Genomic DNA, 25,148 nt, shown 5'->3' with positions numbered 1-25,148 from the left:
TCACTGGGGAGGGGAGGGGAGGGGCGGGGGGGCCAGGGGGTGGGGGGGGGGGGGGTTATCACATCACTGATCTTTATTAAAGCCACATATTTGTTTTAACATAAGAAGCGTAACAACACAGCTCTTTAAACGGAATACAAATGGCCCCCCAGTGAATCCAGGATGTGTATATGCAAAAATAAGAAAAAAAAAATAAGGGGGGGGGGGGGAAGGGGGTCACTTCATGCATTCATCACTGTGCTCCTTGATTCTCCGGACAGAGGGGCACTGTTCCAAATGACAGCGTTGTAAAACAATAAAAACAGAGCTATAGTTAGAAATAAGTTGTCACTTTTAATAAATGACACTGGTTCAGGGCTCTTTCTCTCGGGCTTCTCCTCCGATACATCCCGGGCACCCCTGGGGCTCGGCGGAGCAGCCAGCAGACCAGCTCGTTTCCCCGAGGTAACTGATGACCCTAGCCCTGAATTCCCCCCGTCCCTGTCCTGTGACCTCACACTGGCGGGAGCAGGACCATGTCCGATGAAATCTTCAGACTGCTTCCCATCCTAATCTCGCCCGTGTCACACTACAAATTGCTACATTCAGAAAATGGAAATAGATTGAGGTGGAGATGAAGAGGGAGAAGGAGGGAGAAGGAGGGAGGGAGGGAGAAAGGGAGGGAGGGAGGGAGGAGGAGGGTGGAGGAGGAGGAGGAGCGGTGCATCGACAACCAGTCCCCTAAGAAAAGCACTGGAGGAAAGAAGGACTCGGGATCTCCCAACGAGGAATCACATATTGATCTGATTTACAAAACCTCCGCTCTAATGCGAAACAAATGGTGTGGGGCGTGAACTGGTACTTAACCATAAAACCCCAGCATTACTCCGTCTCCGATGAAATACCACATATATCCCTCACCAGGGCCTAATGTGCTGTTTTATGGCCAGATACGACTGAGGTTGACCCAACAGTTTGTTTGACAATTAGGGGGAACCTAATAAGGATTGAATGGGAGTGAGAACATGCCAAGAGAAAGGAGAGCCTTCTTCAAGGGGGGGGGGATATCTGAGAAAATAAAACAACAGCTCGGTGACCTAAATGCGATTCATAGAATCGGGGGAACTGTTTTGAGGAAGAAAAAGCTCTCGCGTCATTAATGCTTTAAGAAACCAAACAACGCCTCTCGAAAACAGCTACAGAGTTTAATTATAAAAGAGAGCTTGTGAATATTTGAGGAAGGGTAACATGTTTTATTTAGCTCAGATTTCATTTCAATAATGTACAATTTTCACCACGTGGTCCTGTAGCTGCCGCGTGGCGCGGAAACGTGAATAAATCCTTAATAGATTGTTTTCTTTCATAATACCAAAATAAATCATTTGCGCCGCTCGACAACTGGGTCTAAATCACATTAGCATGGTGTCCCGTCGAGTCGTTGAACGCAAGACAGTAAACTTTAGCAAGACATAAAAACACACATAGAAATCGCTGATAACCTTTCCTCTCCTATGCGTGTGTGTGTGTGTGTGTGTGTGTGTGTGTGTGTGTGTGTGTGTGTGTGTGTGTGTGCGTGCGCGAGAGGGCCAGTGTTGCTCTTGGCCCCAGCCTTCATCCCATCACCCAGCCCTGGCCTTGTTTCTGTCAGCACAGTGGACCAGGGGAGTAGAGAGTGGGGTGGGAGGGGGGAGGGGGGGGGGGGAGGGGGGAGGGGTTGTCTCCACGGACAGATGGACTGCTCTTTCTCAACACATGTGGAACCATGTTTCGTCTTTCACTGCCGTCAAGCTGGAGCCGAATCCGTCGCTCTGTTGGCCCGCGCCACTCTTTCGTACCACACACACCTCTCTCTCTCTCTCTCTCTCTCTCTCTCTCTCTCTCTCTCTCTCTCTCTCTCTCTCTCTCTCTCTCTCTCTCTCTCTCTCTCTCTCTCTCTCTCTCTCTCTTTAGCACACCACACGCACACACACACACCAAAACACATACGCATGCACACAAGCGGCCACACACACACACACACACACACACACACACACACACACACACACACACACACACACACACACACACACACACACACACACACACACACACACACACACACACACACACACACACACACACACACACACACACACACACACACACACACACACACACACACATCTCCTTCTCTCTCTGCACACATGTTAAAGTCATCACCCCTGCTCAGTGCTAGTAAAACACAACACCCCCGGCTTCTCTGCTGTTGTCAAGTCTTGCCATTAGCTGATGCCACTGGGGAATCCTCCCCCAGCGAGGTGGGTCTCCCCAGGGACCGGCAGGCACCATGTTACGTTCAGCCGCCACTCATGTGAACCCAAACATGAGAGCATAATTTGGAAAAATATCATTTATACTGTGCGTCTTTTGTACGTGCCTTGACATTTACAAACTGCGATAAAAACCGACACGAGGGCGGGGGGAATAGAGAACAGGGCTGAATGATTTGAGGTAATGTTTTGCTTAGTGAACAGTATTACCCAATCCTGGATGTCAGAGCACCGGGGAAGGAGGTTCTGGCTCCGGGAGTGCGGAGAGGGTCTGGGTTTCATTTTTCAGCAAGTGCAAGCCAGCGGAGGCCTGCCAAGTACAGCTCTCGCTCTCAACACGTCCTGCTCTTCCTATGCCCTGGCTCCGGGGGAGACAGGCTTCACTCAAACATTGTGTCAGTCCAGGCAGGGGTGGCCAGTGTATCCTCCCGCTCCTCTACGGGTGTCAAAAACTCACATCTGTCACATGAATTACGCCGGGGGGGAAAAAAGGAGCCTTAAAACACAGAGATGGAAATATTGTTGAGCCATGAACATGAGGGGTGTGTGTGTGTGTGTGTGTGTGTGTGTGTGTGTGTGGGTGTGTGTGTGTGTGTGTGTGTGTGTGTGTGCGTGCGTGCGCATGTGCCCATGTATTATAACACACGCAAGTGTATGTGCATGCATATGTGTGCACGCGTGTAAGCATTGTATACAGTAAGCATGTGCATATGGCAGGGATGCCTGCACACATGTGTGGGTGCGTGTAGTGCGTCTGTGTGTGTGTGCGCAGGGAGAGTTTCCCATGCAAAGGCGAGCACTTTAATCGACTCCACTGTCAAGCGTTTCAACCACATCCAGTGCCTGCCAGTCCAACTTGTGTGTGTGCGTGTGTGTGTGTGTGCGTGCGTGCGTGCGTGCGTGCGTGCGTGTGTGTGTGTGTGTGTGTGTGTGTGTGTGTGTGTAGGTGTGTAGGTGTGTGTGCGTGTGTGTGTGTCTATGTGTGTGTGTCTATGTGTGTGTGTGTGTGTAGGTGTGTGTAGGTGTGTGTGTGTGCGTGTGCGTGTGCGTGTGAGTGTGTGTGTGTGTGTCTATGTGTGTGTGTGTGTGTGTGTCTATGTGTGTGTGTGTGTGTGTGTGTGTGTGTGTGTAGGTGTAGGTGTGTGTGTAGGTGTGTGTGTGTGTGTAGGTGTGTGTGTGTGTGTGTGTGTAGGTGTGTGTGTGTGTGTGTGTGTGTGTGATGCAGAAGCTCCAGAAGCAACACCTGCAGGGTTCAACAACAACAACAACAACAGAGAGCTGCTGTGACCCCTCCTCCGTTGCATCATTCGCGCTCGCGGATGGTCGGAGCAGGATGCCGAATTATCACTACCTACGTGCACGATTTTAATTGCCCCTCTCCAGATGCAGTGAAAACACGTCATTTAGGTACTTCATAAACAGACCTCTCCTTTCGCAGGTTATCAAAACAGCGGCTGGCTGGAACACGCCCTCTTTTCCCTTTGCTGATGTGTAATTAAAATGGTTTCAGGAATCCTCTTTGACAGTCCAGGGCTTAGCCAAAAATGTAAATGACATTAAAGGAGACAATGAATTTAATTTTGTTTAATGTCCCCTTTGCTGATTCTCATTTACATCACATTTCCACATAAAGGCCTGACCTTATAAATACTGGCATTTGTTCAGGTTTTGGAGGTAATCACGGTTTTGCAAAAAAAACAGATGGGGAGCGCACACATTTTTCCGGTTTGTTTCTTTAGAAGGCAGAGGAAAGCACATGCGAAGACGGTACGAAGCCGCAATCTTTTGTGGTCGCCGATAAACATAACAGCTCAGAGACAACAAGTAAAGTGCACTCTGGGAAATGACCTCGTAGGTGTTCCATAAATGAACGATAACGCAGAGTCATTTCGAAAATACAGCCCGCTAATGAGGGACATAACGGAAAGCTAAGCAAAATTTACATTAGGCCAAAATGTAATTGCATTAACACACGAACAGGTGCAGTGAGGCCTATATAAATGAGCTAAATGAATAAAAGCCCCCCCACAGCACAACCATGTGTGCTGACAAAAAAAAAGAAAGACAAGGTAAAAAAACAAGGGGGAAAAACAAGTCAATGTCATGAATTATTCAGTGGCTGGGCAGCACTCCAAAGGTCAGCGCCCTTTGACCCTTTGTGACAGGAAGTGAAAGGGAGTGCCGTTGCCGCCGGAATAAATGGAGCTGACATGTTTAGATCTGGCCGACAGTCGTGGTTTCTGAATGGGAGCATAAATTGACGTGGGATGTTAAGCCATATGAACATGCTAGATTCAGAAGTCACCTATGGGGCCGGCGTGCGCATGCTCTCAGAGTACACCCTGTGGCTCTCCTCCTCCTGGGCATAATCGGCCTCATCTCCTCGGGTGCCAAAGTGTGACCTTTGAACTCTGACGGGGCAAAATGAGTCATTTTCTCTCCTCTTTCAGCGGTGCGCGCTTTCTTATTACAAAATCCATGTGTAAGCCTGAACAATGTATCTAATCTTTCACACCGAGAAGAGACAAAGTCAATATGGGAGAGAGTGAAGACAGATACCAGGGCCGGGAGAGTCATCACAAATTGAGTTATGTTTGGCGATACGCTGCTCTGCATACTGTAAATGTGGGGGGGAACCACCTAATCAGATATTGGGCACCTCATCACTACAACTCTCAAGACTCAAATTACCATCTGAATAAACCTATACGCCCCCACTTACTTTAAGGCGCCATTAGCCTATAGATATGACATCCGTTCCACCACTGACTTCATAAAGAGGTGGGGGGGATGGGAGAAATTATTGTAACCAACTCGCTGCAAAGTGATGTAGTTGTCATAGCAATGGTGATACAGTTAGTGACTGAATGAAAACACAGTCTATTTTGTTTCAGCCAACACGTATGGTCTTTGATTAGAAGTTGGGGGGGGGGGAGTGGTATTCTCACACTACAGGAAGAGAATAGACGTTTCTTTTACAGCGCAATAGGATGGGCTGGCTTTCCCCGAGAGATATTGAAGTTCCCCTCACAACACATATAAACACACACAAATGCAACAAACAAAAATGGGGCCTTTCTTCATCCCCACAAACATGAATAATGCAAAGGCATCAAATGTAAGTGGTGAAATATTTAAAGACCGAGCAGCCCTGGAACTTAGTGGCAGCTGTTAGGACTATATCCAACCAACTTTTTGTCTTTTCTCCTCTTTTTTTCTCTTTTTTTTTCTCTCTCGCTCTTTTTTTTTAAGAGAATCCTTCCTCTTCAAAAAAAAATATAAAAAAACTGACTGAAAAATCTGTATCAAAACTCTGAGAGAAAATAGGGTAAACAGATGTCTGGCTTGACCGCAGGAAAATAGGACACATTTGGAATGATAAGTTTCCCAAACTCCGTTGGATATGCCAGATCCATGGGAACGCCAGTTAATGTCTTGCTCGATGCCAGCTAGCTGTGTGCGCTCTCCCCTCGTACCATCTGGGAAAATGTTAGAGCGAGTGAACGCCATCAATGATTCACTCCAAATCTGTTTCTTAAGGTTCGGCCCGTGCTACTGTTTCTCCAGGAAATGTGGCAGCGCTCGCTGCAGTTCTCCTACTGTAATTGTAGGCAGATGAGAAATGTCTGATTCAACAATCAAACCTCTCCTCTAGGTTTATGTCACTCAACCCTGCTCTGCTCAATTGGAAATAATCCGTTTTTGCCAGCAGCGACCGCAGCACAGGTGGCTCTAATGATGTGCATGAAGAAAATGACACATGTAACAAAGAGGCGGTGCTGTGAAACACGGGGGCTTCAACTGCACAGCGGTGAAGGGACCGGCCGGGATAATTGTGGTAAATAGTCTTAACGTAGTTAGACCCTCAGTACGCGCCTGTAGACTTGTGTCAGTGACTCTGGGTAAACCCTGCAACCTTTTCACAAGCCGCTCCCTCTCTCTCTCCCTCTCTCTCTCTCCCTCTCTCTCTCTCTCTCCCTCCCTCTCTCCCTCCCTCTCTCTCTCTCCCTCTCTCCCTGCAAAGCCTCCTTCAGTGACTGGGAACCAGTGTGGCTCTGCTGGGGTGAGCTGACGGGCTCATAGTTAGGACATGGAGACAATGGGAGGGTCTAATGAGGAACATATGCTTTTGTGATTCAACAGAGCCGCTCATTGTGCGAAGGGAAAGTGATACTCTGCTCCCATTCAGACTCGTCACAATGAAAATGTGAGCCTTCCCTGAGCCAGTTGAGCTTACAATATCCATCCACCTCTTCTCTTCTTCCTCCCTTGTCCCTCTTTCTTCCCACCCCTCTGACTTGACTTTAATTCTCCATGCGTTCATTTTGCTTATTGTACTTATGTTACAGGTTTTTGTCCCGCAGATTGAAGAACAACGGAGTGTGAAACTCTAAGCACTAAAAGGCAGCAGAGCGACACAAAGCCAACATGAAAGCAGCGGAAATGAGACAAACAATGCGCACTTCTCAAGTTTTTTCTTTTTTTTTTATGTTTAGGCGCAACACTACCGTCCCTTCACCCACGACATCTGACTCAGATAATTAACCAGTCTGCTCTAGTAATGGATATGGCGGGAGAGGGGGAAAAAATAAAAAGAAAGCTCTATCTTTATACTGGCACCTCATACACCTCACTACTTGTGTATGTGATATGACTCCCATAACGCAGCGAATATAAACCGTCTCCAACAGCATAGCGAACAGTATAAACAACATGCTTGCAGGCGGTGTCCGTGAGGTGTGTCTGTGTGTGTGTGTGTGTGCCTTGCATGTGCGTGTGTGTGTGTGTGTGTGTGTGCCTTGCGTGCCTGTGTGTCTGTGTGTGTGTGTCTTGCGTGCGCGCATGTGTGTGTGTGTATGTGTGTGTGTGTGTGTGTGTGTGTGTGTGTGTGTGTGTGTGTGTGTGTGTGTGTGTGTGTGTGAGTGTTGAGTTCAGACAGCAGTAGTTCTGGTAATCCATCCAGGCTCCCAGGGCAGCCAGCTCCTACTTCCTGATGCATGAGAAGCTGCTGGAGTAGAGTGGCGGCAACAACTGCTCAGCCCTATTTGATTACTAATAAGAGAGTTGTCCCCTCTGTCAGATACCAGGCATTCTCCGCTAAGCAAACAGTGATTCCGGCTAGTCAAACATTAGCATTGCTGTCTCTCCCGCTACGTGGTGAGAGTTACATTGAGATCAACGCTGAAAATACCCCCATCCCCCACTCGCTACCTCACCCTGCGTATCCCCCCCCCCCCCCACCCCCTCTCTACAACCTCAACCCCTGCGACTCACCCAAACATATTCCATCAGAGCAGATTGAGGAGTCTGGGATCAATAGTTACACTGTGTGAAACAAATGCCAGTGACTAAAAGGACATTTACTCTCCCTCTATAGAATAGGATGCAGGGAACATGAGCGTGTCATCTGTATTCTCCCTCAAGGTTCTGAGAGCAAAACAGCTACGTTTAAAAAAAGAATATATTTTAAAAATTCTCGGTTTCCAAAGCGGAACTTGGAACAACTGCGAGCTCGGCGCGGCCATAAGAGAGGGAACCTGGTGGTGATAAGGTATTGACAGGTTAGACATCACCGTGAGTCAACAAAGAGGAAGTGAGAGCCAACAAAAAAAGGGGGGGGGAAAGACTAAGTTCTCCTGAGCTAATTAGGAGTATTCCCAGCATGATCCTCCAGTGATTGGAACACCTGTGATTGAACAAACCCCTATCCAGGTGGCGACAGCCCCTCAGAGCATAAGCACTACCTGGGAAGGACGCCCCTCAAGCAGCCTCACAGAGAGTCGCGCCACAGTTCCCACACCCAGACCTTTAGGAGGCAGAAGTCAGCCCACCTGGGCGCCCCCGACACATTTGGGGGGGAACTCTCACTTGCCGACTCACTCACTCACTTGTGCTCACTCATCCATCTGCCCGTTCAAGTTCTCACTTACTAACCAGTTCATTCTCACGTTCACTCACTGGCTCACTCAATCGTTCACTCCCTCACTCGTTAGCTCAATGACTCACTTGCTCGCTGGCTCACTCACTCATTCACTCACACATTCACTCACTTACTCGCTTATAGAAGGTGGGAAGCGTGCAGGCTTACCTGTCGATGATCACAGGGTCTGACGGGGTCTCATTCCTGTTTCCACAGCTTTTCTTGTCACAGCATCGGCTGGGGGGAGATAGGGAGCGTGTTTAGGACTGGGCGACACTTTCCACACACAAAACATTAATAAAAGAGGAAAAACACACACCCACTGCCCGTTCTGGTATACAGTAGAACGACTGGAGTGAGACGTCCACCACCCAAATCTATCTCTTCCATTGATACTGATGGATGATAAAAAGGGTGAAAACAACATGTTGTGTTGTTTGGCTTAGCGTTGGAGGGGAGGGGAGTGGGGATGGGGCCAGGAGGCAGGGGAGTCACTTTTCACAGCTTCAGCTTTTGTTTACCTCTAATTGCCAAGCTGCTATTTCTGGGGGAGATGCAAGGTGCCACCCTCAACCAATATTTCTGCGGGGCATTTATCAATTATGGCCTCAAAAGCACTAATCTATCCCCCACCACATGTTTCAACCATCTTCCTCGCTTAAGCCTATAGCTACCTCCAGGTCTTTGATTTGTACTTGAATCAAAACTGGAGAGAGGAGAATAAGAAGAAACAAAAACACAAACATGTATATAAAGAAATATATTCTTGTGTAATGGCTACATATCTGAATGGGATTGATTAGAGCCATATGGTGAGGAGGGGATAAAGAAAAAGCCTTTGAAACAAGGCTACTGAATCCACCATATATACTTTTTAACTACGTCTGATTTTCACGTCTCTAGGGTGAAAACCTATAGAGATGAGCTTCGTAGTTAAGGTGCCGTATATTAGAGCAGCGGCGCAATTCAATGGAATTGTGTGTGGGTTGTTTTATTTTTTTTCTTCACACAGAACTAAAAATAAAATGAAATTGGCAGAGGATTATTGTTATGAAGTGCCCATGCATGGCACGTCTCCCTGGGCTGATAATAGGCAGTAGAGTTCAAGTAGCTCTTCATGCTATACAGCTAAATGCACCCCCCCCCCCCCCCCCCCCCAAGTGACACAAAAATATTACCTCCCGAGCGCGAGCATATTCAAGGTGTCACAAATAAGTGATGGATGCATGTATAAATTGAGCGTGAGTGATGAGTTTATGCATGGAAAAAGACAAATCATTCCCGGTTCTCATGCTGCACGTTGCTCCCAACCAGGCAGTAACTTGAACAATGCACCGGGTGCAACAAAGGAGAGGTTAACTGACAGTATCCGAATTCAATGCTCACAAAGCTCACACTGAGCTCGACAATAACAACAAAAGACGCTTTTCCTTTTAGTATCAATGACACCGGTGAATAGCATGCGGAACATGAGAGGTGGAGATGTATGTGGTTAAATGATGCTAAAAGACTGGCTGATCATTGATGACAGATGGGATCAACGGAGAACCGACTCTGTGCTGAATGGGGGGGGGTGGGGGGGGGGGGGTAAAATAATATAACTAACGTACATTAACAGGCATCAAACATAGATTTCACCCACACACACACAAAAATAATAAATGTATGTACATAACTAAATGAATAACCTATTTTGTGTTGTGAGCCAGCATGGTGCTACAAGGTTTTGAGGAGAAGAAGAAGACGCCATGTGTGTAATCGTGTCATTGTTTGTTTATTATGCACGCAATTAGCCTTACACACAAGAAGGAAGCTGCCATGAGACGAGGCTGTACTTTCACATTGATATCACCGTTTACGTCATATCATAGGCTATCAACGTTGGAAATGATACCAGGCCCCTCTTTGGGAATGCTGTGGAACTTTCACCAGCCAACTCGGTTTGGATTATCCCATCATAGCACGGCCATAGCTCCATAGCAGGAGTGCTAACGTGCACACTGGGGCAGGGGGGCGACCCCTAGCCTTTCTGTGACATGTTGTGAGAGGGAAAGGGTGAAAACAATTCTTACCTGCACATGATTTCATGAGTAAGAAGAACTCTGCACATTTCAGGATTCTTGTCTTGACCCTCATATATAATCGCCTTGGAAAGAACACAAGATAGAAACAGAGTGTTTATTGACACAAACACATAACAAAGTTATAAATTCTAAATTGAAGAACAAAAAACAAAAACTAATTTCACAGCTTCATGTGAGCTTATTTGAGAAAATCAATGCAGGAAAGGTCCTACATAATATTTGACATCAATGCAAAATTATAAATATTAAAAGTCATAGTATAGGAATAACAATTGCAACCACCAGCCTGCTAGTAATATGAAACATAAAATACAACTCCTAATAATAATATAAATCCTACTACTAATATTAATTACATAACAACAACAAAAACAACAATACTAATAATATTAATAATAATGATGGTAATAATAATACTTATCATTGTTTTTTTATTTTATTATTACTGTTGTTATTGGGCTATTATAATAATTATGATTATTATTATTACTATTATTGTAATTATATTCTAAATCATAAATGATCATATTTTTAAATGTGGATAATTGTGTGAGGATACAGAGAGAGAGAGGGAGACATGGAGAGAGAGAAAGAGAGAGATTTCACCAGGAGGGATCCAATAGAAGTGTCATCAATATGCTTATAATCTGGGGATATTTGGGGGAAAGTGTTAATGGGCAATCTGTTGTTTATTTTGAGCCGCTAACAATGATCTTTCTGTGGATAAAAAGCGGTGTCTGGCGGTACGGTTGAGTAATTTTTGAGCATTGGCTGAAACAGATGGCGTTGAGCTATCAGTTCTGCCGCTCTTCTCTCCCTCCCTCCATCCCTCCCTCCATCCCTCCCTCCTTTCTCCTTATTCTAAGGCACTTTTCTCCCTCGTGCTGAACCTGTACCAAGTGGAGTAGCAAGTATGGCACGTTACCATAACCAAGATGTAGGCCTACATACGAATACATATTTCAATATATGTTTTTTGGTTGTTGTTGGTTTTACCATATCTATTGTATGATATTGAATTGACTAAAGACAAGCTATGGGAATTAGGGGTGGGGGAAACTGACAATTTGAGCCAACTCCCAACATCCTTTCTGGAGCAGCATTATACTTGACTATGTAGGTATCTGTTTGTGTTTGTTGGGTACCAGGCGATTATCTATATTGGTTTGATTTATGTCGCTATTTGCAGCTGTAGAAACAGAAATCCATAAACTGCTTGTTCTGCGTCATTGACTCGGATCATTCGCACAGGAATGTTCACTGCGAGTAGTGGCCCATGCTTCACGGCTCTGTTCAGATGGCTCTGCCTTAACCCTCCATTTAATAACAAAAACATTGCTGGAAAGCTAAAATAAGGCGGCGGGATTTTATTTCATGATTTATAATTGGGTTTCATGAGCTATGTGGTGACATGTGAGGTGCATAAGGCATCAATAATAGTTAGTGTCGTTAGGGTATAAGTAAAATAAATAAATAAATAAAAAAGTTACGTTGTGTGCGTGTGTGTGTGTGTGTGTGTGTGTGTGTGCATACGTGCACGCGCCCGCGTGTGTGTGGCAGGGGTGTAGAAAATGAATTTCACTTTAACAAACAGTATTAATAATAATATCTAGAATATATGAAAATAATAGCTGCACTTTGAGAAAGGTCATAACGCAAATTTTTATTTGATCAGTCTATAGACATCTATATGATCTATACTGTTCAAAATGTTATACAACACTAAAAGCCCAGAGAAAGGCTGAGCTTCTGCAAAGTAAAATTGACTTTTGGAGTCTTGCAATTTGATATTGGCTCAAACGTAAACAGTTCAAATGGGAGCTGCCTATTCTAGTAGTCACACTGGTAATTTGATTTCATTTCTAGAACCATTCAGCAGACACATTTGGAAAACCGTATGGTATGGGTGATGGTTTGCACAATGTGTCACAAGTTGCACAAGTGCAGTATTAGGCTATAGTTGAAGAGTGAGCAATGGGGTCCATGCATGAATACAAGAGTAACAGTATAGGCTATAACTTACCTGCTTCGTCATTGAATCGATTAACCGTATGTAAAGATCCTGTTCTGTTCTGACGCCTATGGGGGAAAATATATGACTTATTAGGAAGTGCACTTTGAAGGATTGCAAGCTATAATGGAGGAAACAAATGAACAGTTAGTGTAGATTTTGCAGCAAGTTATTTAAAAATGTTTTATTAAATTAAATGATCAAATTAAATATTAAAATATGTTGACATTAAATGTAATGAATTGGTGAATTGTGATTATACTATTAGTATTAGTATTATTGCGTTATTATTTATTATGTGTTCTTATTTAGTTTTAAGTATCCAGATAAATTAATATTAGACCTATAAGTCTATAGAACAATAATGACTGTTTCACTTACCATTGCTGTACAATAACTGTAGTTTGTAATGTATCCCATTGTTAGTTTTTTCACTGTTTGGTTCCTGCAGAAGACAACAGTTAATTGTAAATCGAAATCCAGAGAAGCTGTCAATCCTTTCATATTTTCAAAACTATTCATAATTTGTGTAAAAAAAAATAAAAAAGAAGGGAATCATGTCTTGCTCTCTTGTCACCAACGAATGGAGTTAAAAATCAATATTGCACGTGACACCCTTGACTAACCCATTGCCCCTTTGCAAAGAACACGAATAATTTCAATACTGTACATATTATGGAGTATATATTCTCAAAAATGTTGCTTACTTTATCTTTCTCCACAAAGTCCACAAAAGCTGTCCTTTCGATCTCGACGGGCTGACCCTGTCTGTCATACAGCGCCAGGACGAAATGGAAAAAATTGGATTTTCTGAGGTTGGAAGGCGGCTGCTTCTCATAATGTGCCCGTGCCAAGCCGACACCGCTGCGGGGAGAAAACAACACACCATCTCGGTTAAGTGCCGGACACGGGGGATAGATGATGATGTGATGAAAACATTGGGAGATGCAGAAGCACGCTTGAGTACGGGGAGATTTCTTGATTTGTCACAATAAGGGTAATCTGATGTAATGAAACAGGGGAAAGCCGAGGGGGAGCATTGAGGGAGACCGTAATTGATACAGAGTATTGAGGGGGGTTGAGGGTCGATATGAGGAATGCGTGAGAAAATCAGACGATTTGGCATGCGTACCTTTGGGCGGCGGTGTTCGCGTCCACCACCCCGGCTGTGTGCATCCACGACCGGACCGAATTCAGTCCACCGAGCGGTTCCTCCTTCATCGTCGTCCCGCCCCGCGGTATAGTTTCCTGAATCCCAAACATTTAGGACAATTTGCGTGAAAAGAGAGCCTCCTGCGAAATGAGGTGAATAATAAAGCGTCCAGGCGTGTTATCCTTCTGGGTTTTGCGGGATACGCGGCGAGAGAGCTCGTCTCAGACTTGCAGAGGGAAAACCCGGTCCACAGGTCTCGCCTCTCCTCCCTCTTCAGTCCGTCCTGCGCTGCTGGAACGATGTGAACAATTCTCAAAGTGCTGTACTTAGTCAGAGTGGTATCCACGGACTGGAAAAGTGAATTGTTCAATAGACACGATTTTTTTTTTGTTTTGTTGCTATTGTTCCTTTTTGTTTTTGCTATTCACAGAAAATCGATCGGCTGCTGTGTGTGTTGTTTGGGTGATGCTCTCAAAGTGGTGACATCCCTAAAGCACCGCATCCAAAACCTTCAGGACTCTGTTGAATAAACCCACTCCTGAAAAGGTGCTGCTTCTTCTCCACAAGACAAACACAGGCAAAGGCTGATCACCGTGGAGGTGTTCCTGGTACACAGGAGAGGTGGATAAGGGGGCCTTTTCGCGTCGTAGGATGGATGGGAACATGCAAAACTAAGCCCTCTTTCCCCGAGGACTGAAATCTTTCCCGGGAGCCAAAACTCTAAACCCACGGGAGAGGCTCTGTCAGAATATGACGCGCGTGGGGGCGTGGCTTTGACCATATATGGAGGTGTGACGGTTCCTGTCAAGCAGTGGCGCTCGACTATACGAGTGCAGCCTATAGCAGCAACCCGAGAACACTCGCTCTACTTTCCGCTCGCTAGGCCTGTGTGTGTGGTGAGTTGATTTTTTATTTAATGATATGAAAATTCAACGAGGTGTATAACAACCATCACACAAAATTCGATCAGGAAAAAAAGAAAAGGAAAAAAAAAAACAGGATTCAGAGATTGTCAAAGCTTAATAATGCTGGCCTAATTAACGCAAATGTCGTGATATGTTTACTTATATATTAGATTACGATTAGTATTTTTATAGATATTTTTTTATTATATGTCTTTATTGGGTTACAACACTGAAGCAAACCTAGATTGGTTGTGCTTGTGCACTAACGTAACGAAAGCATTTCAATAGCCCTGTGACTGCAAAGGCTATATAAGTCATATGTCAGGTGTGACAGGTCGTGTTTCTATTAAAAGAAAAAAAACAAATAACGTTATTGTGCTTTTTCAACTTGGCGTGCGTGCTAATATTTGTCATCAAAATAATTATTTAATGAAGATAGACGAGATATTTGTATATGGTTGTATAATTCACTTGGTTTCGTGTGTGTATAGCCAAGACAAGGCATGTTTTTGTCATTACAGCTACTTTTTTTTGGGTTATGAGAACCACAAAATATCAGCACTGGCTTTCAATTCCATATGCAGACATAGAACCCTAGCCTACACACGTTATTTATGTCCAACCATATCAATCACTTCTGAATGCAATTTATTCCACAAATGTCAGATCATCTGACCTCAGTATAGTCGCTGAAAATCAGTACCATGACTGCCTCGTGTGTCATTAAAAAAATTGAGGGGGTTCGTGTCTTCCTTATCGCATGCGCGTCCTGTAAAAGCACTAATAATCAGAAACATCTTAATCTTTTTTTTTTCTTTTCAAAGAGCCAATAGACCCGCATGTCCGAGTCTCTCCGAGAAGGGGCCAGGAACCAATTCGGTTCATTAGTGGTGGTGACTGGAGAGAGAGAGAGAGAGAGAGAGAGAGAGAGAGAGAGAGAGAGAGAGAGAGAGAGAGAGAGAGAGAGAGAGAGAGAGAGAGAGAGAGAGAGAGAGAGAGAGAGAAGGGGAGGGGAGGGGAAGCTACAGAGGAAGAGGAGAGATGTGTGTTCTATCCTGAGCAATCTATCTATCTGGTGTGGAGGGTTAATAGCTGCTGCCACGGATAAGTGAATTATAAGCTGTTGCTTTCACCTCTCAGCAAAAATCTATTGCCAAATTGCCTCGTCACACAATGTGGGTGTTGAAAATTATATTTTTGATTATTTAAGAATGGGCCCACGTTTCTGCAAAATATCAAACAAGACACAGGTTATCTCCTTATTGACATTTGTTTTACTCGTCGTGTAAAGGAGAAGCAGACCAATAAGTGCATCCAGCAAATGTACATGTCTGTTCTGTCGAGATTGCAAACACATATATCTTTCTCCACAGAACACACTATGGTTTTTGCACACACGTTTCAAGTCGTTTATTAGAACTTAACCCCTGATTACACGCACCAAGGCGATTTAAATCTGATGATCAAATTAGGAGACAAATCCTCTTATTCTCCGACTGCTATACTCTTGACTGGAGAGGGGAAAATGGATCTTCACACCCGTAACGATGCTGTCCTGAAAGGGAGTTTTAAACCGTATTTGACAACAAATGCAGCTGCCCCGCTATTTCAGAAGATATTAGAGGAAAATGAATGCAAATCTGTGTGCAGGAGCCATCTGGACGTGGCGAGAGAGAGGGAGTCAGCTGCTGCTCCGCACACAGAGGCACGGAGCCTGAATCCGTCTCGGCTCATTCTGCGGGATCATCTGCGTGCATGGTGGGCTTTACACCGTGCAAAATGCGCTCTCCATCATTAGGTGAATGTTAGAAATCACACGTTCAAAAAAAAAATAAAGGAAACGTTGATTCCCTGTTTGTTTTAGTGAATGCACGCACGGCAACCTTTCAAGGAATCAAGGATATGTGTGACATTCTGCTATTTATTATCACATAATTACATATTTCTCAACAGCATGTACAATGTAAGTGTGGTGGTGGTGGTGGTGGGGAAAAGCCTCGAAACAAGGGCAGACTGTCTGTTTGTTTGCTTGCTCTCTCGATATGACCATACTGTCATCAAGACGGTCTTTTTAGTCCAATTTAACGAGCCGTTAATGACACAGAGGCTTGTTATATTATTCTGCCATCCAATGGTCACAACGAATGAATCCCCAAAAGTCTGCCTGCTGACATAAAACCAAACTCCTTCTTCAGGATCTCTGGCTGCGCGCGTGGCTCTCAATAAAAAATGTACACCGTGACTTCCAGGACCTCCCGTCTCGGCGGAACGAGCCTCATCCGTATTGGGGGTGACGTCTTCTTTTTTGTGTGAATTTACGGGGCGAGGCCCCTCATGATCTCCGTAAATTTGCATGTAAATGGCGACATCAGCCTATGCGCGTGCCACGGGCCAGCGGGCCTCCCAGATGTCAAGGCAAAGTCACTCAGCCGGCCGCTGCCCAGCTGTCCATGGATGGACTTTGTGGGACACAACACTTTCATTATGTTGTTCACCTGCATTGTTTCAAATGGATTAATTGGCCAGAGAGAGAGAGAGAGAGAAATCTATATCATCAGCAATCATAAAGCAAGTTAACTTTAGACGCATCCTATTTAAAGGGCCAACTGTTTTATAGTAGAATGTTATGTCTGGTGGCGGGGGATTAATAAAAAAATAAATTAAAAAATAATCAAATATTAATGCATATACAATTATGCACACTTTATGCACGGGTTTCAAATAGCCCATTTTATTTACGTTTGTTTACATTAAGGCAATATCATTATTTACTATACTGTATTTATTATTATTAAAGAACGAATTAGACATTTTGAAGGAGGCCTAATTGTGTCTGGATTTATCTTATTTTAAGGAAGCGCTGATTGTATGGCTGCCCGACTCATTTGTTTCAAGAAAATTATATTTATATTTAGATATTTGGTTCGATTGAACACTGCTTTCACACACACACAAAAAAGTTGCAGCCAAATATTATTGTGAATTTTCAAATACAAAGTTGAGACTAATACTTTCTATAATGAGGTTACTCATAATATAAATAATGTTTGACTTAACACGGGCTATACTTGATTGAAACGATGCCAGAAACAAATATCGATTAACATAACTAATTATACCTAATTAATGCACTTCATAAATTCAATATTGCATATAAAAAAAAAAGTATATTCAAACACAATCCGCATGCTGTTGTCAAAAAAAGAATCAGAGGGAAATAATAGGAAATATGCAGAAGTGAGATCGATATAGACTCGTGTTCGCGTCAAATCGTTATAGCTGATAGACGGACAGCGCCCCTCTTTGGTTACAGTGGAGATCATAGTGTCGATATGAGGCAGCTGTTGTCAACAGTAACAAGATAGCTAAATCCAATAAATCTCAATATTGGTTAAATTCTCAACTGCACACGCACGCATGTACACACGCACGCACACACACACACACACACACACCGCACACCCATCCACACACACCACCACCATCACCACCACCACAACAACAGAAAAGAAAATCACAGTGTAAAGCATAACCTCTTCCAAATGATTTCAAACAACACTTCGCTGATGTTATCTTGTGAAAATAGAGGGCGGTTATACTGACAGAGCTATACACAAAGACCTAACATGGCACATTAAATTCTGTTTAATTATTTCCCAAAAAGCTACAGCAAACTGTGTTTAGATTAAGAATGTGTCGTTTTTTTTTATTGAGAATAATAACAATAATATAAATATATATATATATATATATATATATATATATATATATATATATATATATATATATATATATATATATATATATATAACATATTATTATCAATAATAATAATAATAATGAATCCAATAATAACATCGTCGTCATCGTCATCTCATCATCATCATCATCATCATCATCACCATCATCACTATTATAGTCAGCCACAACTTTATTGTTCCTTTTGATGTCATTTGGTGCAACTTTTTCCCCCTCACCAAGAATATCGTGATATTTTCTGATAGCCTACATGTGTGACCTCACATTTCGTCACTGACTTCAGTCAGCTCTTGTTAATTGTGTGCAGTGGTGAGTTCTGTCAGGGCTGGTCATTGCCCCGCACGCGCAATTTGCATTTCCACTCTGCTGTGGAAATGATGAGAGCGTTTCTCGTGCGGTTTAGAGCCTCGCGGCGCAGTCTGTGAGCGAATTACATTTAAAGAAGGCGAGAGAAATTAAATAAGAAACCGAGACCACTTCAGGGCTATTAACATGTAAAATATCCCCTGGAAATTTAGACCAAAATACACATGACCATACCCCAGGACACCATCGCTCTAAAGCCCGTCTCCATTGTTATCCATCATTGGATAGGCCTATCTGATATTCTTCAGTAAAAAAGAAAAACGTGTTATGCCACAGAATCATATAGCATATTGCACTGTGGTGATGGTGGTATTAAAATGATAATTTACCAGAAAACTGACCATGGTTTAGGCTGTTGACCAAGGAAACTAATGTCACAGTCACAGGAGTTTACAACCATCATCATACTGTAATTTGCAGATATAGGTAGGTCCTCCAGCTCCTCCTGAAAACAAAGACAAGTGTCTCCTGGTCTTTTTTAGCTCCACACAGACCATAATGCATTAGTATGACCAAAAATAATAAACACCAAGAGAACTTTAATGTAATTCCACTCATTGTCCTTCTGATTGAGTTATTGCCAACATGATGTTGCCCCACCTACAGGAGTCCTTGACATTCTCAGGAGTGTCATCAAAATGGATTTATTTATTTATTACTGACTTACTTACTTACTGATTGACTGACTTATTTACTTATCTTTTTATTTGTATTTGTACCTGTGTTCTTATTATGTGCCTTTGATTTAATTGTTGTGATACAGGTGATATAGGGTATGTCGGTGAGGCATCTAATTGATCAGAACCTCGGCGCAATTCATTAAAACTCTTGAACAATAAACTCTCGAAAGATCCTTATGAATATTGAACTGTGTTACTATTAACAGAAATGTTAATTATGATGTCAAGGCAGAGAGAAGAGAGAGAGAGAGTCAAGGTGAAAGCAGCACAGCAATAGCTAAAAATAATCCATGCCAACTAGACTACAGCATTCTTCTGCAGCGGAGTGCTACTGGCAAGGGACCTTTTTGCTGCAACAAAGAGGTGGAAAAGGAGGAAGTAAATGAATTAGAGTACATGCCAGATTCTGTCTTTGTTTCATCCACACTTGTCCTGTCCCTGTTTTTCCAACCTCTCCCCTCTGCCTTCACCATTGGACGTGGTGCAAATTGTATAATGCTGGTCTTTGTTCCACAGGAGTCAAGCCACATGAATAGCCCATCCTGAGCACACACAAAAACACACTGACAAACTGATCATCTTAAAAAAGCAACGCCCAGGCGGTTCACTTGGCCTACTTTCCACAGCAGCCGTGGGACGCTGGAAGAGGACTAGAATTCAGGGGAGGATGTTCTCTGGGAAACATTCAGTATAGCGATATGATGCACACAAACATAGCCTTTGCATTGTCAACCTTAGACCGTGTTTGCCCCAGATAACTAGTCCCTGAGCTATAGACTATTCTTCTTTGACTTTGCAATTCCGGAGAAGATTATGCCGGAGCTAAAAAGAGGCAAACTCCAGTGTGGGATTAAAAAAAAAAAAAAAATCCTGTTTTTTTTTTATAGCATTATGACATATAGTAGCCCATCTGCTCCATGTTTCCTAAATCTACACTTGCCAGGATGGAGTCCATTGCTATGAACACGGTTACGGATGTGCGCCTGTTTGACAGCATGCGTTCAGTCACCGATATTCATTTCTGATCATTCACTCTGTCCAGAAGCATGACTAGGAGTCTCCCCCCGGATACAGAACACATGCACAAGCTTTCCCACTGTCTGTAGGTGCAGCAAAGTAACACTCCTAACTTTCCCCAGAGCAGAACCCTATCAAGCTCTCACTAATCTGAGGCGTCTATGTACACCGCCTAACCAAATGTCGACATCTGTGTGAGGGTGTGCATGAAGAAAAGCCCCTCAGAGAGACAGGGGATAATAATCTTAGTTCCTCTCACCTTCAGCCTGTCCATAGGGCTTTAAAAGGGAGATGAAGGAATCCTATGTAAACATGCCAAGTCAAATTTTCACCAGAACAGTGACATGGAGGCAAAGGGCAACCTTGGTGCATCGCTAATGTGGCTCTAGGTTTTCAGCGCCCCTGGATGTAAACAATTGAGGTATTCAGTGTATGGTTTAGAGAGCGCTGGATTGCTGTACACAATTTGCATCTTTGTGCACTTTTCCCCCACTGTACTATAGGTTTAGTGCATAAGCAATGGGTCCTCCGAAGCCGCCTTCACAATTGGCTCATATACAATGAAAGAACCCTCCACGAAAGCTCTCTGGAGAAACATGCAAAGTTTGAGCATCTGTTCCATCATGTAATCTTTGTTGAGAAATTAAATATTGAACTGATTTAGTGTACCATGAATGTTTCACTCATAGTGATTAGACAGACTGACGAGGCAAGAGACATGCATGCACTTTACACTCGTTCCAATTTGCTGTTTGCTGTTCTTTCCCTGATAGTCTTCTCATACTAAACTATGACATGTCCTTAATGCAAAGATAAAGTTTGATATGCACAGACTTGCACACACACATGCATTTAGCAAATAATCTTATTTTAATAAAGTTTGACATGCAACATCAGTCACACGCATGCATACAAGCACACGCATGCACGCACACACACACACACACAACTATTCAGTATATGTGCATATCTACTATGTATAGTATAGGTCCAAACAGAGATGAGGGGTTTGCTTTTGTGATTCTAATATCAATTTGGTGAAATCCCCTTTAACACCAACAGATTATGTGCAAGAAATGTTCATTAAAACACACACACACACACACACACACACACACACACACACACACACACACACACACACACACACACACACACACACACACACACACACACACACACACACACACACACACACACACACACACACACACACACACACACACACACACACACACACACACACACACACACAGTAGGCCTATATGACCACTGAATAGGGTTTTCTTTTTGCCATAAACGCAGGTCAATCCATCTCAGTCTTGTTTCTTACTGCATTGCATCTGGTTTCATCTCACAAGCTTGATCCAGTTTTCTGTGACATTTACATTTGGGATGAGGGGGAGCAGATCCAGGCAACATAGCCTACAAGCAGGAGAAGGAGAAGGACACGGTATCATCATAGAGAAGCTAAAATGCTGTCGTGAGTAGTCTTTTGTCCCGGACCATAGGAGAGTTCTGTTGCTAAAGGGAAGGACAAAAGCAGAAGGCGCCACGGGTATAAGGTTCCCCTGAGCAACAATGCTGAAAGTTTCAACTTGCAGCACATGGGTGTAACTTTAACTGGAATACTGTGGATCAAAGACTCACAAACAAAGTAGGTGGAAATGCTGGAGGAGTGTCTGTGCTCAAGTTAAAGGACAGGTTCACCGGAGAGAGAGGGAAGGAGAAGCCATTTGTGAAACACAGACAAAGCAATCACGGTTAATTACGGTGTTTGTGTTGCTCTGTGAGCAACATAATCCAATTAACGACACATTAATCATAATGTACAGTCTTGTTTTTGGAACATGTATACATTTGGTTACACTGTCAAAGGCAATAGCAAAAATAAGCTTTTTATTACAATCATCTAATAAAAAAAGATCTCTGAGACAATTCTGATGTGTTTAAATCTCACTTTAAAGACACACCATCTCGTAAAAAAAAAAAAAAAAAAAAACAGAAGAAGAAAAAGAAGAAATTACAAATGTTCCGTTCTGGTGGTTCGTTTTGAAAAGGCTATGAGAAACACCAGCCTCGGAATCTTTGGGACAACTCATCAGGTAGATCAGCACAATGTGGATGTGTAACCTTTACACAGTTGAACCTGCGCATACAAGTGTTATGAAAGGTCCCCGTGGCGCTCTGCTCTCCTGACATGGATCTTGAAGACTTGCCACTTTATTAGCTGCTAAGCCCCCTACACTTGTTCTATATAGCTGAGGCCTAACGTTATGAGCGGGGATCTCATTGTCGGGCGTTATTAGAGGAAGAGTCTGCAGCACTCTCCCGTTGCCCCCAGAGAGAAGCCTGGCTGTTTGAAGGGAGAAGCTACAAGTGCAATTTGACCCATCTTATTTACAATACGATCTGTTACCGAGGACGTGATTACTGTGAGGATTCACAATCCATCCAATATATTTCTTAACGGGGTGTAGCTGCTGGTTTGCTTCTTTTCTCTCTCGCTTTCATTGATTCAGAGAATACAGTATTTTTGTTTGATGACCACTCTGGCACTTTCCAGAATCTCAGACTGTCACCGGGTTTGGATATCAGAGCATGTGTTGGTGATCTCGACATAGGTGTTCGAGGATCTGTGCTAATCCACATCAATACTATTAGATTAATTGATTCTAAAATTGTGACGTGAGAAATGTACGCAACAGTTTTGCTTAACAGTGTATTTATAATTGTGAATGAATGTGGATTCATATATATATATATGGTGACTACTCATCAGTAGAAATGCAGTTTTGGGGCAACACAAGTACTTTATGGTCACCCCAGTCTGTGGCACACCGGTTTTTCCTAATATGGTTAATGTCCATTTGCAGAGAATAATAAGTGACATAGTGCCATCTAGTGGACACATTTGCACATTGAAGAAGGACAGTCCCTTTGATTCCGTGTACAGAGGAAAAAAGGTATACAGGGCCTCATGAAAGAATATAGTGCAAACAAGTATAGCAGGTGAAGGTAGTGCAAACAAGTAGCATAGCCAATACTGCTTCTCACATGTGTATCTAGATGTTAAGTGTTACTGCACTCAGTGACCTCACAGACAATTCCTGCCAGGGGGGGGGGGGGGGGGGGGGGGTGAACAACCAAAAAAGCAAACAAACAGAGGTTTGTCTTAGAAGCTAAGTCTTCAAGAACCCTCTGTGAGAGCCTCAAGCGTAGTCTCTTTCAGACAATGAGGAGCACGTTGAAGGCTACGACGTGCATGCAGATTGTATTCTGTCATATAAATTACAAAGACATTCGCGGAGCTTAAATCAGCACATTCATGGGCCTCCTGGCTCTGAGGCTGCCAGAGGAGGCCATAGGAACAACACAACAGAAATAATAAGAAAAAACACAGGAGCCAAACAAGACTGCTGAATAATTGATTGTGTTTGTCTTTTGCTGGTGTGTGTGTGTGTGTGTGTGTGTGTGTGTGTGTGTGTGTGTGTGTGTGTGTGTGTGTGTGTGTGTGTGTGTGTGTGTCTGTGTCTGTGTGTGTGTGTGTGTGTGTGTGTGTGTGTTAAGACTGGGGCTGGTCAGAGCTCATGCCCCTGAGCAGACCAGACAGATCCAATGGTTAGTGTTAGAAACTGACTGACCAAATGGGGGGAAGGGTGTGTGTGTGCATGTGTGTATATGTATGTGTGTGTGTGTGTTGTGTTTAAATGTGTGTATTTCAGTTTCTGTATTTGGTGTGGCATGTAGCCTACTGGATGTGTGTGAACATGCAATATATGTGCATATCTGTGTAAACGGATTAAGACGTGATCTAATAATAATGATTTAAAAAAAATCTTCCATTGAACTCATACCTATACTGTACACCTCCTCTTTTGTACGTTTCATCCTAAAAGGAAACAAAAGAACTTAGGAATAGCAGGCGCTTGTTGTTAAAAGAGCTCAGGAAGAGCCATGTAGTAAGCGGTTAAAAAAAAAGTCAATAATACCTTCATTTTGTCTGTGCCAGTAATGAGCCATATTTTCTGGGGAAAATGGCATCTTCTCCGGAGGCACCATGTCTACTGAATGTGGCCCTGATCCTGGATAAAACAGAAGGCTCACCAATCAATCTCTCCAGGTAGCCCACAGCCAGAGAAAGCAGCTGCAGCACATGTTTGCCTTGCACGATAGCGACAAGTTAACATACGGGCAGCACAGTAACCATCCACAAGCAGCCTCTAGCTGTCTTATAATGAATTCCCACAGGGATGGGGAACTATCCGAGTCAGTGGAGTTACTGGAGGCTCGGAATAAAGTCAACACCTCTCCTTATACCTGATGAAGCTACGGTGCTGCGCGCACGCACACACACACACGCACACACGCACACATACACTCAACCGTAGCCACAGAACACTGAAAAAGTGGGACATGTGAGGAATCCAGTTTATACAACTGTTTAACTGTAACATTAGTCAAGATGGAAATTAGGCTCAAGCCAAATGCTTCCTTTTCATATTGTGATGTTTGATTTAGCAGGTTGGCGGTTTTTGTCTTTCTTCTTTAAGGGGAACTCCATGAGACAAGGCATTGATTCTCTAACACCATGGGTGGAGAGTACTCATACTTTACTTGAACATTCCCTTTGAAGGAATTTCACACTTTTAGATTTCAAAGGAAATATCCTACTTTTTATTTATAATTTTCTTTTTTATTATTAACATGACATGTGTTTAAAGTGTGGGGAACTTTCAATGGAGGATATTTACCTTTACCATTCTATTTTATGATATTTCTACATTTACTGATGAAAAGTGTCAGTAACTTTAAATGTCAAACGTCAAAGAACGTTGCCCACAACTGACTAGCACAACTACACAAAATTAGGTTTACGAAAAGAAAAGGAAAAAAAAGAAAGAAAAGGAAAAAAAGAAAAGAAAAGGAAAAAAAAGAAAAGAAAAAAGAGCCTCCAGCCTC

General features: G+C 43.3%; 1 protein-coding gene across 1 annotated transcript; it reads right to left on the bottom strand.

Moving 5' to 3' along the window:
- Positions 1-8,375: 8,375 nt before the first annotated feature.
- On the bottom strand, positions 8,376-14,136 carry LOC311234073 (transcription factor COE3-like; the record flags this gene model as incomplete). The annotated part of the gene is made up of 6 exons (XM_084321174.1): positions 13,439-14,136; positions 13,014-13,170; positions 12,688-12,751; positions 12,319-12,374; positions 10,284-10,357; positions 8,376-8,448 (listed from the first exon to the last, which is right to left on the bottom strand). Exons 1-6 carry the CDS (start codon positions 13,567-13,569, stop codon positions 8,376-8,378), a joined length of 555 nt encoding a protein of 184 aa, XP_084177300.1. The 5' UTR covers positions 13,570-14,136.
- Positions 14,137-25,148: the final 11,012 nt, after the last annotated feature.

The sequence above is a fragment of the Notolepis coatsorum genome (genome assembly GCF_963971535.1).
Source record: "Notolepis coatsorum genome assembly, chromosome: 9".
In the NCBI taxonomy this organism is placed as follows: Eukaryota; Metazoa; Chordata; class Actinopteri; order Aulopiformes; family Paralepididae; genus Notolepis; species Notolepis coatsorum.
Note: the sequence above shows the minus strand (reverse complement) of the source record. Positions and strands in the feature narration are given on the sequence as shown.